This window comes from Clinocottus analis, unplaced genomic scaffold (assembly GCF_023055335.1).
Source record: "Clinocottus analis isolate CAN_PGR_092001 unplaced genomic scaffold, fCliAna1.0.p SCAF_6, whole genome shotgun sequence".
Taxonomy (NCBI): domain Eukaryota; kingdom Metazoa; phylum Chordata; class Actinopteri; order Perciformes; family Cottidae; genus Clinocottus; species Clinocottus analis.
Genome location: NW_027176218.1, coordinates 1,935,001 through 1,952,465, shown reverse-complemented (window position 1 = coordinate 1,952,465; position 17,465 = coordinate 1,935,001). Strand labels below are relative to the sequence as shown.

Genomic DNA, 17,465 nt, shown 5'->3' with positions numbered 1-17,465 from the left:
TATTTAGATTCCTGCAGCTTTTAACGGACCAGTTTTCTTCATCCGTTCAGGATGCCGTTGGACCTTTTACGAGACGTTGGACACACACAGTGCTCACGCGCTGTTTCACAACATTTCATGAAATAGTAGATCTAGTTTAAGACACTGTAATGTCAAATGTGATTTGAATTTTATTGCATAGACATTATAAATAAACTCCAGTAAATAGGAAACAGTGGTGGAGCCGTTTCATTTGTTAAATGACGATCACCTGTGTGTGGTCCGGGTGTTTTAATTGACTGTTGAATGAATATGTATAAATCTGGAAAAATCCAGCTTTTGGTGGTAAAACCACTCTGAAGACAAAGGAACACACACGAGAGGATTTAAAAGCCATCAAACATCTCTTTGAGTTAAATGGAAACAATATGAAAGTCAGATTGGAACTGTTGCCTCCACATGGTTAGCATTAGCACACAGCATGCGGTTAGCATTAGCACGCAGCATGTGGTTAGCATGCAGCTTGTGGTTCACATGTTGTTAGCACACCGCATGTGGTTAGCATGCAACACCTGGCTAGTACAGAGCATGTGGTTAGCACACAGTATGTTGTCAGCATGCAATGTGTAGTTAGCATTAGCACACAGTATGTTGCTAGCACGCAGCATGTAATTAGCATGTAGCTGGTTGGTTTTACATGTTAACACACATGTTCTCTGTTAAAACAGAATTTTTTTGAAGACTCGTGGGTCGGCTTATGTCTTTGACCCAAGACCACTTCCTGTTTGTCCTCCCCGGACGTCGTCTCGTCTCTCTTTGTCTCTCAGGCTTTCTCGTGGTGGCCGGAGCTGATGGCCGAACACGCCGAGGCGTTTCTGTCCCTGTACCGAGCCGACATGGACGGCGCTCTGCAGGTCCAGCCCGTCGACTCCTGGGACAGCTTCCCGCTGTTCCAGCTGCTCAACAACTTCCTGCGACTGGACCGTGAGTTTTGACCTTTGCTCTCCAGGTGACCACATGTTGTCAGACGATCGCCAAAAGTGAACCGTTTATCACAGCCAGAAGCTGTGAAAACCTTCAATAACGTCAGAGTTTCATCTTTCTGACGGGCCTTGAACACATCCTGTGTGACAAACGCTTCTATCAAAATTAGCAGCCAATACGAGGCGTAAAAATTGTATATTTAAAAAAAAAAATTCTACACACCATTTAAAATTTTGCTGGTCGACTCTCTTGCTCTGTTTTTACGTTAAACGCGTGACCTCTTTCATCTCCGACGCCTCGTTACAATCGTTTCTCGCACTTGCAACGAACTCCCCTCTTGTTTCATTTACCGTGCGGAAATGAAGCTGATGATCAAGTTCTCCGCAGAAGGTTTATTGGGATTCAAGTCGCCGGCCAACCGAGTGTCAGAAACAGTTCAGTGCATAATTTCCCGCTGCCTGTAATCACAGCTTCACTCTGCCAGTTTCTGTGGGCTCTGAACCAACAACACGCACACACACACATGCACACACACACACACACACAGAGCTACTTCAGATTCTTCTCCAAATTAAATTCTGTCAGTTTTCTCTCTGGTGGAAAATCAGAAAGTGAAAGATCCAAACTGAATCCAAAAAATGTCTTTCTAGTTTCTCACTCACGTCTCATCCACCCAGAGACCGTCTGTAAGAAGTGCACGTAGTCGCCAAGACGTCACCCTATTGGTTTGTGGACGGACGGTATGAAGGATTGAGTTCGCCATTTTATCCGTCGCCATCTTGGTTTATGGCCTTTGCCATCTTGGTTTCCGGTTGTCGCCATCTTGGTTTCCAGCCTTCACCATGTTGGTTTCTGGCCTTCGCCATGTTGGTTTCTGGCCTTCGCCATGTTGGTTTCTGGCCTTCGCCATGTTGGTTTCTGGCCTTCGCCATGTTGGTTTCTGGCCTTCGCCATGTTGGTTTCTGGCCTTCGCCATGTTGGTTTCTGGCCTTCGCCATGTTGGTTTCTGGCCTTCGCCATGTTGGTTTCTGGCCTTCGCCATCTTGGTTTCTGGCCTTCGCCATCTTGGTTTCTGGCCTTTGCCATCTTGGTTTCTGGCCTTCGCCGTCTTGGTTTCTGGCCTTCGCCATCTTGGTTTCTGGCCGTCGGCTTCTTGGCACCAGAGGGTGGAGCTAAATACAGCTGAATGCTGAATGAGACATTTATAGGCGACCAAAATGTTGCAATTAAATTGGTTTCCCTCATTGAGGTTGCCGCTTGCCTTCACGTCTACAACCTTCACCTTGCGCCACACGTACACACTTAAACTGAGAATATAAATTGAGTTAATTCACCTCCATAGTTTCTTTCTGGGTAATGAAGTCTTAACACCTTCAAATGGAAACACTTTGCAACCGCGTGACTTAAAATAATGAACGTGGCGAAATTGGAATCGTTGTTTGTTGCAACAACAAATTAGTACAAAGATTTACCCGTGGAAGATATATATATATATACAAATAAGAATTAGCTCTGCGATATCCCACTCTCCCCTCTGCTAACAGCCTGACCTTCGTTGTCATGGTCTAAAACGCGACAACAGGTTGTTATTACTAAGAGTGCCAATTAAGAGACGACCAGGCTCGTTAAGAGACAACAAGGCTCATTAAGAGACGAGGTCAACGACACGAGCAGCGGAGGGAGGCGGACAGCTGACCCGTCTACCTGTCCGCTGCTTCATTCGGCTCTTATTTATCTAGCCGGTGGACATGAAACTTAGCTTGTGTGATGATTGGAAGATCATCTGTGGAAAACTGTGTTTTTTAAAAGTGCAGTGATTACTCGGGTTTAACAGGCGTCCTAACAACATCCAACTTAATTCCAGTACGTTTCTGTGCCATTTTAAGCACATTTTTGTACGTTTATCAGGATTATTCTGCATCGCGTTTTCCTTGACCGGGCTCATTTCCGTACCGAACTAAACTTACTTATTTTCAGCGAAATCACAAAACCTAATGGAGCACTTTTTTGCTATGTTTTTTAAGCATTAGCCACGTGTTTAAGAAACTTCAACCTGTAATCCAGGAGAAAACACGGTTCCCCTTTAAATGCACCAGAGGATGCAGTTGAGATACAAAGGGAACATCGTTCAGTAAAAGTCCCAATGAGTGTTTTGGTTGTCAGAAGGTTAATATGTTGATAAGGTTAAAATAACATATTCCTTTATTGCTCCCGCAATCTAAGCGATTACAGCAGCAAACAGGGTAAAGTGCACACAAGATACATATCGTAAAAGTTGGGTTATAAGCCGCTACTACCTTTGGTGGGTGTCCCAGCTAGCTCCCCGCTGTAGCCAGCTAACGCTGCTGCTAGCTACCCGCTGTAGCCAGCTAACGCTGCTGCTAGCTACCCGCTGTAGCCAGCTAACGCTGCTGCTAACTCCTCGTTGTAGCCAGCCAACGCTGTTGCTAGCTCCCCGCTGCTGCTGGGCCCCGCCAGTGACCAAGTCGGGCGTCGAGTTGGGGCTGGTCCCGCTACCTTCGTTGTTGTTTTAGCTTAGCAGTAGCGCTAGCGGGGACAACCACCAAAGGTAGTAGCGGCCTATAACCCGACTTTTACAGTGGTAAAATAAATTTTAAAAAACAAGTAATATACATAATTAACTGTAAAACAATCTACAGTAATTGATACTATATTTTATAAATATATATATTTCACCAAGATTTACAGAAAAAACAACATAGCCGCTTAAATAGAGTGTGCCTGTATAATAAATGAAAGGATTTGAAAGATTCTCTTTGGTCGTTAGTGGATCTGGACGTCAGGAGGTGTCACGTGATCCTCCATCCTGTCAGTTCCCTTCAAAGTAAATCAACAAACTTTATTGAAGTAGCACAAACTGAAGAGTTGACCCCGAGGGCTTCACATGGAAGAAAAGTCAGTCAAACTGCTCTGAACACTCGTGTTCCCACAAGAGGTGGAAGATGAAAATAAAACGATAAACTTGGAGGTGACATTTCATCATTTCCTCGCAAACCTCCTGGAATCCTTTTTTCCCATCCATTTTGTTGGATTTATGAATGACAAACCCATGTTTCTGGAACACATCCACACCCACTTATGTTCGTAATGTGCTTTTCTACATCTCGAGGTCACAACGGTGCGAAAGAAACAACAACAACAACCTGAAAAGAGATGTTTGAGACTTCAGATGGAAAAGCGCTTCGCTGTCGTTCAGGTTGAAGCGTCTCGCTGTTCAGATCCCGCTTGACTGCTGGAGAGAAGAGAGAGGAAAAAAATAAAAAGAAGAAGTCTCATTGTTTCCTCCCTCCGAAAAAGCCCTCTGCCGGCTCCGAGGTTTTGTCTCGGCGCCAAGCGGAGATTTGGCGAGATGCGAGGCGTTATTTAACATGGCCGATGCCAAAGTACCTCGAGTACAGTAACAGGCGGGCGGGCGGGTAGACGGGCGGCCCAAGGGCAACACACAGCGCTTCATTACACACAAACCTCTCTCTTTGTGCCGCGCATCTTTTATTCTTTCTTTTTTCTTCTCTTTTTCTAATTGCCATTCTCCGTTAATGCCGTAATTATTCCAAGTGTCACAACATTAGTCGACTTAAGTTGAAGCGTAACGAGGCAACGAGACAGAAGCCCGATTGCAGAACTGGCGAGATCGTAGTTTTGACTGTTTGCACAAATGAGGTCTTCCCTTCTTTTCTTTTTTATAATTACGTCTGAAGAGAGAGTCATTCGAGTTCACAGACTCGAATGATGAAGTTTATTCCTCTAAACCTTCATGAACAATTGTTTGCAGCATTCTTTATCAAAACCTCCACGGCGAAAGCCGATCTCGGATGACTCGAGATAGATATATAAATATATATATCCATATCTACATATATATACACATGCATACATCTCGGCGACTCTCGGAGCATCATCTTCGACGAGCGTATTATCTCCCCGTCGTTCGCTAGATTATTTAAATGCTCACTTGATTGTCAGCGCGTGGCGGCGGGCGGCCTGCGAGGGAGGCGGGTTCTCGGCTCTCCGGAGGCCAAAAGGCTAGTGTTAATCATGGCGGAGCGGAGCGAGAGAAGGAATTAAAACTAATGAAGCCCGGAGAGACCCGCCGGCTCGCTTCCCAGCCCCGGCGCTGTCTGTCTTTGTCTCGGCTCGCTGTGGACCGCCGGCGTCTCCCGGGACGAAGCGTCTGTCTGTTTCACTGTGTCTCTCTCGCACCTACAAGGCCGGGTTACGCGCTATCAGGACACACCTGTGCAGTCGAAGGCCATCGGTTTAAGGACGAGTTCCCACCTCTTTGGAAGATGTTGAGGTCTGCTCTTGACATCTCATGCGCACCAAGCCCAACCCGCGCCTATTCTCGGACAGTTTTATAAAAATATTTCCGTATTTATCCACCGTAACGTTTCGCTAAACCCTTGATAAGTGCTAGTATCCCTAACAGACTCATCCCCGTAACAGTACGGGCTTGAGGGAATCTAACAGAGCAAAACAAATCATTCAGTTCCTCCTTTTAGTACCTGTCAATTCACAAAACGGCGTTTACGAGTCCCTTGTCCTCCCTGGTCCGCCAACATTTCTAAAACCACGTCGTACATCACATGCAGAAGCTGCTGAACATTTCAATACCCAGCATGTTCCAATCAGACCAGTATTTTTTCGAATTTCTTTAACTGAACAACACAGTTTTTTGACTGAAACTGCTTCCTAACATGCCAATGCTTTGTTTTATTGTGATGTTTGTTACACATTCTGATTCTTTAGGTCCTAATCTTTCCAAAACAGTGCCTTATTAGTATGTGGGCTGTTGTTAAGACCCTGAACCATACAGTTAGGGTTAGGAGGTATTTTTGGGGAATTTTGCTCAGATCATGCTGGATGTTCATAGTTATGATCAAAATATGCTATAAAAGTGTTTTTTGTGTGTGGAAAATATACATTTTATTCCAAAGAAATTCTGATTCTGAAATTTTCAAAGACATCACTGGAAGATTTCCAGATTCTCTCAAATCAAAACCCCAAAACACTTTTGCTGTCTGGTTTCTCCGTCATCGTTTGAATTGGTTTCCCACCTGCGCTCCTTTCCCACAGCGCACCTGTGCAACGGGACGTTCCACAAACACCTGCAGGACCTGTTCGTGCCCCTGGTGGTGCGCTACATCGACCTGATGGAGTCGTCCATCGCCCAGTCCATCCACCGCGGCTTCGAGCAGGAGACCTGGCAGTCCGTCAAGTAAGAGTCCGCCCACCGGTTCCTCACGATCCGCCGCGAGAGAGATCGCCGTTTAGGATTTATTTGTCTCAGTCAACACCAGCGTCGTCAAACCACCGTCACACTGTTTGAATACAGTTCAACGTTCGCAAAACAAGTTGGCGTTCACGTTACACAATAAACCGTTTGGAGCTTGTCACAGACTTGTCTCGGACTAGAGGTCTAGAGGCCTCGACTATCGGACAAGAGGTCTCGACTATCGGACTGTAGGACTAGAGGGCTCAACTAGAGGACTAGAGGTCTTGACAATAGGACTAGAAGTCTTGACGAGTGGTCTAGAGGTCTTGACTATCGGACTATAGGACTAGAGGGCTCAACTAGAGGACTAGAGGTCTTGACTATAGGACTAGAGGTCTTGACTATAGGACTAGAGGTCTTGACTATAGGACTAGAGGTCTTGACTATAGGACTAGAGGTCTTGACTATAGGACTAGAGGTCTTGACTACAGGACTAGAAGTCTTGACGAGTGGTCTAGAGGTCTTGACTATCGGACTATAGGACAAGAGGGCTCAACTAGAGGACTAGAGGTCTTGACTAGAGGACTATAGGACTAGAGGTCTTGACTATAGGACTAGAAGTCTTGACTAGTGGTCTAGAAGTCTTGACTAGTGGTCTAGAGGTCTTGACTACAGGACTAGAGGTCTTGACTACAGGACTAGAGGTCTTGACTACAGGACTAGAGGTCTTGACTACAGGACTAGAGGTCTTGAATATCGGACTAGAGGTCTTGACTAGAGAACTAGAGGTCTTGACTATCGGACTATCAGACTATAGGACTAGAGGTCTCAACTATCGGTCTAGAAGTCTCGACTAGAGGACTAGAGGTCTTGACTATGAGACTAGAGGTCTTCACTATCAGACTCGAGGACTAGAGGTCTTGACTATCAGACTCGAGGACTAGAGGTCTTGACTATCAGACTTGTAAACAAGCCTATAAAATAATGACATAAATAATATTCATGGCATTTAAAGACGGTATTCACTTTTTTTTCCTTTCGGCTAAAATACAAACAAAGTCGCAAATGACAACAATGAAAGCACAAAAAGATTATTGATCAACAACATTTGAAAGCGCTGCAGGTGAGTCGCGGCGTCGCGCGCAGGAAGTCGCCAGAGTTGTCGCTCTGACGCGACTCTCCTCCTCCTGTGCGATCACCTCGGTGACTTCCATCTCTCTTTGTCACCTTTGTGTCACCTTTTGTTGGTCCTCGGCGCCGCCGGGTTTTGTTGAGGTGCGAGATGCGGGACAAAGAACCAGCCGAGCGCCGTCCTGAGCGGCGCTCGGCTGGTTAAATGCGGCGCTCCGGCATCAAGGCCACGCGCGGCCGGAACAATGCCGGCGCTGCACTCCAAAACAAAAACGCACGGCCTGAAAGGAAGCGGCGTGAACACAAGAGAGCAGCGACTCTTCTGTCTTTTGATGCTGTTTGCTGCTGAGCAGAGACTGCAGGCAGAGCAAGCGGCTGCTCTACGTCGCTGCTCCTGCTCTGTGGTCACGTCTCTGTTTCCTCTCTCTCTCTTCCTCTCTCTCTTTGACGTCGTTCCCTCTGACCTGCGCCGTTGACTTGGACCCGGCAGGTCGCTGACTAACAATCTAGCGAGCGTTCCTCTTCCCAAAGTCCTAACGCTGCCGCAGATGCCCAGCTTCACGACCCCGGCCTGGATGGGACCGCTGTGTGACACCACGTATGTACGAGGGAGGGGGGGGGGTGGACTAGGGTTTAGAGGTCTGGACTAGAGATCTTGACTAGAGGACTGTACTAGAAGCCTGGACTAAAGGACTAGAGGTCTGGACTCAAGGTCTAGAGGTCTCTACGAGAGATCTAGAGGTATCGACTAGAGGACTAAAAGTCTTGACTAGAGATCTCAACTATCAGACTAGAGGTCTGAACTATCGGACTAGAGGCCTAGAAGTCTGGACTAGAGGCCTAGAGGTCTGGACTAGAGGCCTCGAGGTCTGGACTAAAGGTCTGGACAAGAGAGGTCTGGACAAGAGGACTAGATGTCTCGAGGTCTGGACTAGAAGCCTAGAGGTCTGGACTAGATGTCTAGATGTTTGGACTAGAGGCCTAAAGGTCTGGACTAGAGGCCTAAAGGTCTGGACTAGAGGCCTAGAGGTCTGGACTGGAGGCCTAGAGGTCTGGACTGGAGGCCTAGAGGTCTGGACTGGAGGCCTAGAGGTCTGGACTGGAGGCCTAGAGGTCTGGACTGGAGGCCTAGAGGTTTGGACTGGAGGCCTAGAGGTTTGGACTGGAGGCCTAGAGGTTTGGACTGGAGGCCTAGAGGTCTGGACTGGAGGCCTAGAGGTCTGGACTGGAGGCCTAGAGGTCTGGACTCGAGGCCTAGAGGTCTGGACTCGAGGCCTAGAGGACTAGATGTCTAGAGGTCTGGACTAGAGGCCTAGAGGTCTGGACTAGAGGCCTAGAGGTCTGGACTGGAGGACTAGAGGTCTGGACTCGAGGCCTAGAGGACTAGATGTCTAGAGGTCTGGACTAGAGGCCTAGAGGTCTGGACTAGAGGCCTAAAGGTCTGGACTAGAGGACTAGAGGCCTAGAGGTCTGGACTGGAGGACTAGAGGTCTGGACTAGAGGCCTAGAGGTCTGGACTAGAGGCCTAGAGGTCTGGACTAGAGGTCTGGACTAGTCTGGTTTCAATCCGTTGGTCAACATGTTGTGTTCAGGCGTGCGTCCCCGTCGCTCGGCGGTCTGCATGTCTGTCAGAGTCCCTGAAGACCAACTGTTACGTCTCGAGACCTTTCTTCCTTACCCCGCATGTAGCATGTAGCATGTAGCACGCAGCACGTAGCATGCAGCCCTGCTCGCGTCCTGTGCATCGTTGTGTTCCTGCATTCTCGTCATGTCCCCACGTGAAGAGCGTCGCTGTGATAATAATGAACGCCAAGGCCTCCATCTTCTGTTGCAGCCTGCAGGGGATAAATCTACCGGACGTCTTGTAAGTGGAGAAGACGTTTGATATCGATATGATTGATATGTGATTTCAAATGCTGTCCAGGAATTCAATTTTGCATTTCAGCCTCTGAAAAACATTTTCATGAGTCTATTTAAAGTGTCAAATCACAATAGGGAACTTGAGATGGTTGTTTTGCTTCAAATTACGGAAAAATAGATGCACAAAAACAAAAGATATATATCTTTTAAAGATCTCCATAATCTGAAAAATGAACATATGTTGAATCTTCACTCACAAATTGTGAAGATTTGCTCTGGAGGAAACCGGAAGTTTGATGGACATTTAAAGACATTTTTTCCACTAAATCGTGAGTCTTTAAAAGTGTCATTTCAAGACGTTCTTGTTAAGAACTTCCAAAATGTTCTTCTCATCCATGAAGACAAAGCAGCACATAATTAAAAACAAACATTCTCTCACCATTGCGTTGACGCGTTAATCTGCCCTGCCCTAAAAATATATATATATATATGTATCGCAACCAAATTCTGAATCAAATCATGTAAAATAACACAAGTATGAGAACTCATTTGCGGTTCTTTTGGCGACTTCAACACGGGGAACAAGAGGTGCAGAAGGAACCGACGACCCCCTCGGGTCCATCCGGCTTCACAGGTTGGTGTCCGGCGGTCTGCAGCGGAACAGGCGGCGGCGGCCATGTTGGGGCCAGGAGGCCGGTGGCGTTTCTTTAAAAAAAAAAAAAAAAAAAAGGCTCCTTGCTCCGACTCCCCCGGCCTTTTCCCAGTTCCTCCGCCTCCCTCCTCCACTTGGCCCTCCTCGATCCAACGAGGGAGGAGGAGAGGAAGAGGGAAAAAAAAGAGAAGAAGAAGAAGAAAAGCTGGCACTTCATTAGCGAGCACAGACGGGCGAGTGGGATCGGCCCGTTCCCCGGGGAGCCGGGCGGCGCGCTCGGAGGAGAGCGCCGCTAATTAGACATGAGGGGTGGGGGAGGGGGGTGGAGGGGGGGAGTCGCTTAATTGCACCGCGGCGTTTATTCCTGAGCGCCACTTGTTAAGGTAACAGTCTTTTAAAGGCGAAGTGAGAAAAGTGAGGGAGCGAGTGGCGCTTGTTTTAACCCCCTCACACACAGACAGACACACACACACACACACACACACACACACTCGTCATTCTAGCCGGGCCGCTGTACACTTGGATGTCGGTGGCGACGAGGCGTTGCCATGTGTTGCTGTGTGGCCCGTTCTTCGGGGAGACGTCCATCTGTCTCAGAACCACCTGAAACCTGTTGAAGACCCCGAATGCACCCAGTGTGGTGCGTTCGCTGTCGCCTCCGGCTGTAGGAAACATTTCTCCCTCTCTTCCTCAGCGATGATGACACAGTTTAGTGTTGAGCTGCAGATGAACGCTGATGGAAGGATGCGATGAAGTGAGGTGAATTCCTTACATTGAAAATGTTCAATGAGACTTCATTGTTTGGGTTCTGCACGTTTCTTAATAATAATAATAATAATAATAATAATACATATAGTGTGAAGCCTCGGGTGTCGGAGCGTTCTTGAACGCACCGACACGGCGTTTTCTTAATGGATTCAGACCTCAAAACGTTAATGTCTCTGTTCATGACGTTCATTTATGCTGAGTTTTAAATAATGAATCTGCTTTTAAAAGAAAGAGGCTCAAAATATCAGCAGCATACAAACAGCTATATGAATGTTTATTCTTTTAATCAAGCTATTGTCTCTTATTCATTTGAGTCATTTAAGGTTTACTGTAAGCTTTGAATCCTCATTGTTAGTTTAAATACTACATTTTATCACTTTTTACTGTTTACACACACACTTCACACAATGTTTGCTCATGGACATTTGGTTTAAAGTCATGGAAATCTGGATAAAAGTTATGGAAACTTGGTTTAAAGTCATGGAAATCCATTGTTCATCATGTGTATGAACCATGTCTTGAATATTGACGGATGGTTTTAGAAAAAGGCCGATTGGTAAATTACAAGACTTCTTTAAAAGTCTGTAGAGATCTTCACGGTTTCCCCCAAACGTACCAAAAGCAGAGTTTGGTGGAAACCCCGAACGCCTCTGCGTTGTGGGCGTGGTCTTTGTGGCGTTGTGGGCGTGGTCTTTGGCGGCGCAGCGCTAGCTTAACCCTCTCCGTCGCTCCCCGCAGCAACGGCTCGGCCACGTCGGAGGACTTGTTCTGGAAGCTGGACGCGCTGCAGATGTTCGTGATGGACCTCCACTGGCCGGAGCCCGAGTTCGCCAAACATCTGGAGCAGAGACTCAAACTGATGGCCAGCGACATGATGGAGGCCTGCGTCAAGAGGTCAGACGGTTATTGTATCGTCTTGTATTGTATTTCAACATACTTCTAAACTAAATGTAATTACATTTACATTTATTTTGTAATCTAACACAAACATTCACATTTATCCGTCTCAGTTTTCCAGAAAATACTTACAATTTTTCCGGCATTTTTTTTTTTAAAACTACAATTTAAACAAAACTTTTTTTTTTCCCCCACAGAACAAAATCTGCCTTTGATTCCAAAATGCAGAAAGCGAGCCGGTCAACGGACTTCCGGGTGGCGCTGTCGGTGTGCACCATGTTCAACGTGCTGATGGACGCCAAGAAGCAGTGCTCCAAACTCTGCGTGCTGGACACCGGTCAGGAGGTAGGCTGGCGGTCACGTGACCTCTCTGCTGCGCGCAGACACACACGCGTCCGTCTGAAGACTCAAAACCGAAAGAAAACGGCGACTGAGCGCTGGTTACCGTTTACAATGTCACGTAAAGTTGTGTTAAAAGGTCTGAGCGGGCGTTGTTCATTCACGGCAGCGAGGTTGTCACGTCGCATTGTTACATTGTCGCGTTGTCAGATTTTTACATTGTTGCATTGTTACGTTGTTACATTTTTGCATTGTTAGATTGTTGCCTTGTTACATTGTTGCATTTTTACACTGTTGCATTTTTGCATTGTTACATTGTTTTGTTGTTGCATTATTACCTTGTTGCATTGTTTTGTTGTTATATTGTTACGTTGTTAGATTGTTACGTTGTTGCGATGTTATGTCACATTATTATGTAAACATCGAATCACAATCTGTCGCTACCGCCTTAGCGCTCGTTACCTAAAGTTTTCACGTAAAACTACGTAAGAAAGGCCCAGAGGGACAACTTTAGGTCAAATGTTGGCGTCACGTCTGTTATTTAATCATCAAGCCGCCATCTTTACTCTCACCTGTGCTGTTCCCACTACGACGAGACAAAACGTCTCTTGTGAATCATCATCACAGGCAACAGTGTTATGATTACTAAATCCTGCGATCTGCGTACGATCATCACCGTGAGCCGCTTCTTTTGGCTCAGGGAAGTCTGCAGGCAACGTCATTCTGTCGACTGGCCGATGAGTAACTTCCCTGTAAGCAGCCCTCATCTCTGATTGGTGCTTTGCGGTAAATACTTTACTCCCGCCTCTTGTGATTAAATCCCCTTTTTAGTCGCAGCAACGAACCGATTGTGATCGGAAATCACGAAACGTCGGCGCGACGGAGCATTGATCTCGGTTTCACACGAGAACTCGTCTGAACCGAGGAGGAACTGAACAAAGTGGTTTGTCTTGATAGCAGACTCAGGCGCTGAGGGTCTTTGTTCGCTCGTCCCCTTCACAGAGCCGCTCCTCGCGCATTGAATGCGTCATCGGCTCCTATAAAAAGAAACTCGGCCGTCTTTTTATTCCAGCCTTCAGAGGCCGGTCGAGTCGGCCTCTGAAGTCGGCTTCCCTCCAGACATCCGCCGTTCAGGTGCATTTGTGTTTCGCTCCGAGCCGCTGAATGGGGCGGCGGCCTTGGCGTTCGCTAAGAGCCGACCCCCCCCCCCCTCCTTCCCTTTGGCCGCAGACGGTCTTGACAGAGAGCTAAGCTCGCCGCTCTGTTGACCTTCAGCTGCCACCAAGCCGCCGCTCCACAACACAGTCGCTCCATTTTCATCGCCGCCGCCACTCGCTGAACACCTGCCGGCAGCGAGCCGCACGAGCCGCTCGGGTGACTGACCGGCTGGAGGGTCGTACCGGCATGCCTGGCACAGCGGGCCGTCCTCCTTTATAGATTTAGAGGCGGCTGCAACCAATGGAGCCCCGGCAGAAGAACGCATGAGGCGTTCAGGTGCACCTCATAAACTCTGGAAAAACTCAAGCTGTTGTTGTAAATTACCCTCCTGCATCTTTTTCTATGTTGCAGTTCGTTCTGAAGTGAGAAATACATTTTTTAAACATGAGCATAAAGTGTGGTGCCGATCCCCAAAAAATATAAATGTCACTCTTCATGTCGCTCCTCCATTTTCATGACAGGCTGTCAGGTCATGAAACACAATTATCCGTTGACGCCATCGTTGAACAACAGCACAGGCGACAGGATGTTATTTTTTTTTGTTATGTCACTGACTTGTCTGACTGTGTGCCCTCTCTTCCTTTCCTCGTGTCCTCGTGTCCTCGTGTCCTCGTGTCCTGCACGTCATTGTTTGAAACCCAGACTGACAAGCAATGGGTAAGTCCCGCCTCTCAGGCTTTTGGTTTTTATCCTTTCACACATCACATATTTATATAATATACTCAGTATATATGTATCATATACGATGAAATATCATGCTTTATAATTATCATGTACATTATATATTAGGAGTAATACATTGTATCATTTTACGACTGCACAGCATCACATCGTCGTCATCAGGTGTTTTTCAGATTAGAACATTTTCATGAAAACATACAGTGATACGAAGGCTAAATAATCTGCTCTGGTGTCAAGCCTTGTTTCATAAAAGTCTTATTCTGGGTGTTTTAAACACGTACGTTCTTAACTTGTACGTTTTTACGTTTTAAACTTGTACGTTTTTACGTTTTAAACTTGTACGTTTTTACATTTTAAACTTGCACGTTTTTTCTGATTTGAACACGTAGGTTTTTACGTTTTGAACACGTACATTTTTACGTTTTAAACTTGTACGTTTTTACATTTTAAACTTGTACGTTTTTACGTTTTAAACTTGCATGTTTTTACGTTTTAAATTTGTACGTTTTTACATTTTAAACTTGTACGTTTTTACGATTTGAACAGGTACGTTTTTACGTTTTAAACTTGCATGTTTTTACGTTTTAAACTTGTACGTTTTTTACGTTTTGAACACGTGGGTTTTTACATTTTGATTCAGATTCTTTATTTTTACTTCACGTCAAAGACCAAAGCGACGTCTTCTGCTGCTGCTGCTGCTGCTGCTGCTGCTGCTGCTGCTTCTCCCTTTGTGGGCGTGAAGAGGTGACAGCAGCAGCGTTAATTGCCGCGAGGAGAGAGAAAGAACAGATAAGCTCTCCAGATTTAGCGAATAAGATTGGCGGCGCTGAAAGAGGAGGCCATTTTGCGGAGACTTTGGCGCAAAAGGGGGAGGAAAAAAAACAAAATTAGGGCTGGCGGCGGTGACCTCCCTGGACCCACAATTTGTCAGCGATCTGTGCGCTTTGTTGATTGAAATTTTTAATTTGGGTGTTCTTTAGACGGCCAGTGAAAGGGCATTGTTGCCAAGAGATGAACTCCCCCGCTGCTGCTGCCATTCAGCGGCAGCCCAGCCTTTTTTTATTCCTCTCCTTCCTTCAAGGGAAAAAGGTGCCATGAATATGTTTTAGCTGGGGCAGGGGAGGGGTGGAGGGAAGGGGGGAAGGGGGGACATGAAATGGCGGATTAATTGAATCTGGTGTGAGCCTTTGGTCCTCGCAGCTGGACCGACGCTTTAGAGAAATACAAGGCTGCTCTAATTGTAGGGAGACGCACAAAAAAGTATCCTTCAGATTCCTTCGCTTTTCCAGCGCGGACGGGAATGTCATTCAGCCGCATAATGGTCCTATTAGCTGCTTAACTCAGCGCAGTGTGTGTGTGTGTGTGTGTGTGAGAGAGAGAGTGTGTGTGTGTGTGTGTGACTTGATGTTCATACCGAGTGTTGTAGGTGTTTTTCCTTCCTGTCTTTTACAGCACAGACATCAGCGTTGTTCAGGGAGGCGAGGAGTCATCTTTAGCCTTTGTGTCCTGACAGTTTGCTGAAAATAAAAAAATATTGCTTTCTGTCGCCCCCCCCCCCCCCCCCCTCCCACCTCCCTCTCTCTTTTGTGTGTGTGTGTGTGTGTGTGTGTGTGTGTGTGTGTGTGTGTGTGTGTCTCATGCCCCCCTGCAGCAACAGTACCACTCCAAAATCGATGTTCTGATAGACGAGGCGTTCAAAGACATGATTTCCTCCCTCGTTACGAAGGTAAAATGTCTTTATCTCATTCAGCTCTTTATGTTTCTTTCATATTTCTTTCATATTTATGACATCGGGGAAATGGGGTCAACCTTTTCTCTTTTTATCGCCCTTTACACGTTTCCTTCCGTGTTCACTGTTTATTTTACTCTTTGTGTGCTACGAGTTATGATTTATTATGTTTATTTTAGTTTGAGTCAAAACTAAATAAAAAAATACATAGAATAGAATTATGAAATGTAAATATAGACATATATATTCCTTATATTTTATTCTTTTACTTTATGATTATCATATTATTTTTAATACGTGGTGAAGCTTCTTCGCTCTACATGATGTATTTCTTTCATTTTTATTTTTTATTCTCAAGTATTTCTTTACATTTACATGTAAATTAAATTCATCTCTTCGGGATTATTTTGAGCTTTGAGTTGTACTTAATAAGATAAATAGAAAACATCTGTTGATGTTTTTAAATGAATTAAAACATCTGACTGCACCGACACGTTTCTTTCCTTCTCTTTTAATAAAAAACAACATATTTACAGACATTTATTTGTAATAAAATGCCCCCCCCCTCCTGCAGTTTGCCGGCGTGCTGGACGGCGTCCTCTCCAAGCTCTCCAGATACGATGAAGGGACCTTCTTCTCCTCCATCCTCTCCTTCACAGTGAGTCGCCGCCTTTTTGTCTCGCCTCCTTTCAGCGCTCACGGGGGGGAAACCCGCCGTACGCCGGACTCTGGTGTCATTCTCCTTCTTCCTCTTCCTCTTCCTCTTCCTCCCCCGAAAGGTGAAAGCAGCTGCCAAATACGTGGACGTCCCCGTGAGTCTGTCAACCTGCCCGCCTCTTCTTCTTCCTCTTCTCCTTCTTCTTCATCTTCCTCTTCTTCCTCTTCCTCTTCTTCTTCTTCTTCCCGCCGTCTGTCTCCGTGTCTCTTGTTTCGTCGCTGCTGGAAACGAAGCGGCCTGGAAAAGCGAAGCGGCCGCTCTTCGCATGCCGCCTCTCTCGTGGTGTGTGTGTCTGTGTCTGTGTGTGTGTGTGTGTGTGTGTTTTTTTCCCTCCTAAGTTTGTCATCGCGCCGTGTTAAACATGTGTGAAAGATAAAGAGTTTTTTTTTATTTATTCCGTCTCCATCTCCAGAGCCAAAGATCACACAACAAGCCTAATTAATTGCACTCTTGTCCTTGGAGATGTTGTCGTGCTGAAGTGTCGCTTTGTGGGCGGCGGCGGCGTTCGGGTGTCGAGCGGTTAATGAACGACGGCGATGTGGCAAAGATCAGAGGCTGCGGCGAGCGGAGAGGAGGAGGAGGAGGAGGAGTTAAAGTGTGGAGGTGATGAGGCGTTAACGGTTTGGCGGGTGTTGGAGGTGTGAAGGAGAGAGAGGTTTAATCTCCAGAATTAGATCGCACAAAGACGAGGCGACCCCTCGCTTTCTAAAGTGATTAACGAGCTCAGCATTCACAAAGTACAAGTCCTCTGTGATTTGGGCTTTTTTTACATCTTTTCATATCTCTCTAATATGAATTTTTAAAGCGTCCGCTGGGATTTAAGATATTTAAAATCCGTTTTCCAAACCTCTCAGGCGTCAGTCCAAAACTGAAGCGCCGAACTCTGCGGAGGAACATTAATAGATGAGGAAACAGGAAATGTACTCGTCTTACTTTGAGTAGTTTGGCTGTAAAGTAAATAGTTTACAGCTAAAAGGTTTGAACACGGGACCGACGACGAGCATCCAGTCGACCTGGAGCAGTTCCACTGTCTATGGCCGGGGCTTTTATTGTGAAAGGTCTATGTTCACAGCTTTTATTGTGAAAGGTCTAGAGCAGAAGGATCTGGTCTGAGCTGCAGGAGCAATGAAGTCTGCCATCTTGGTTTTGTGTTGTTGTTCTTAATACTCAAAGTTTTGTACGTTTTTACGTTTTGAACAAATACGTTTTTAAGTTTTTTTAAGTTAACGCTTAAGTTTGGAACGTGTACGTTTTAAAACGTCCACGTTTTTAACGC

General features: G+C 46.2%; 1 protein-coding gene across 4 annotated transcripts in view; it reads left to right on the top strand.

The window, feature by feature from the left end:
- Positions 1 to 17,465, top strand: part of cadps2 (Ca++-dependent secretion activator 2) — a 104,868-nt gene that overhangs the window by 73,584 nt on the left and 13,819 nt on the right. For 2 of the 4 annotated variants that reach the window (XM_068602563.1, XM_068602566.1), the window contains exons 18-27: positions 807 to 963; positions 6,058 to 6,199; positions 7,818 to 7,925; positions 9,162 to 9,191; positions 11,346 to 11,501; positions 11,702 to 11,849; positions 13,704 to 13,718; positions 15,394 to 15,468; positions 16,046 to 16,129; positions 16,251 to 16,283. In XM_068602563.1, the coding sequence (XP_068458664.1) occupies positions 807 to 963; positions 6,058 to 6,199; positions 7,818 to 7,925; positions 9,162 to 9,191; positions 11,346 to 11,501; positions 11,702 to 11,849; positions 13,704 to 13,718; positions 15,394 to 15,468; positions 16,046 to 16,129; positions 16,251 to 16,283 (948 nt within the window). The remainder of the gene's footprint in view (positions 1 to 806; positions 964 to 6,057; positions 6,200 to 7,817; positions 7,926 to 9,161; positions 9,192 to 11,345; positions 11,502 to 11,701; positions 11,850 to 13,703; positions 13,719 to 15,393; positions 15,469 to 16,045; positions 16,130 to 16,250; positions 16,284 to 17,465) is intronic. The other 2 variants (XM_068602564.1, XM_068602565.1) reach the window with 2 other exon arrangements.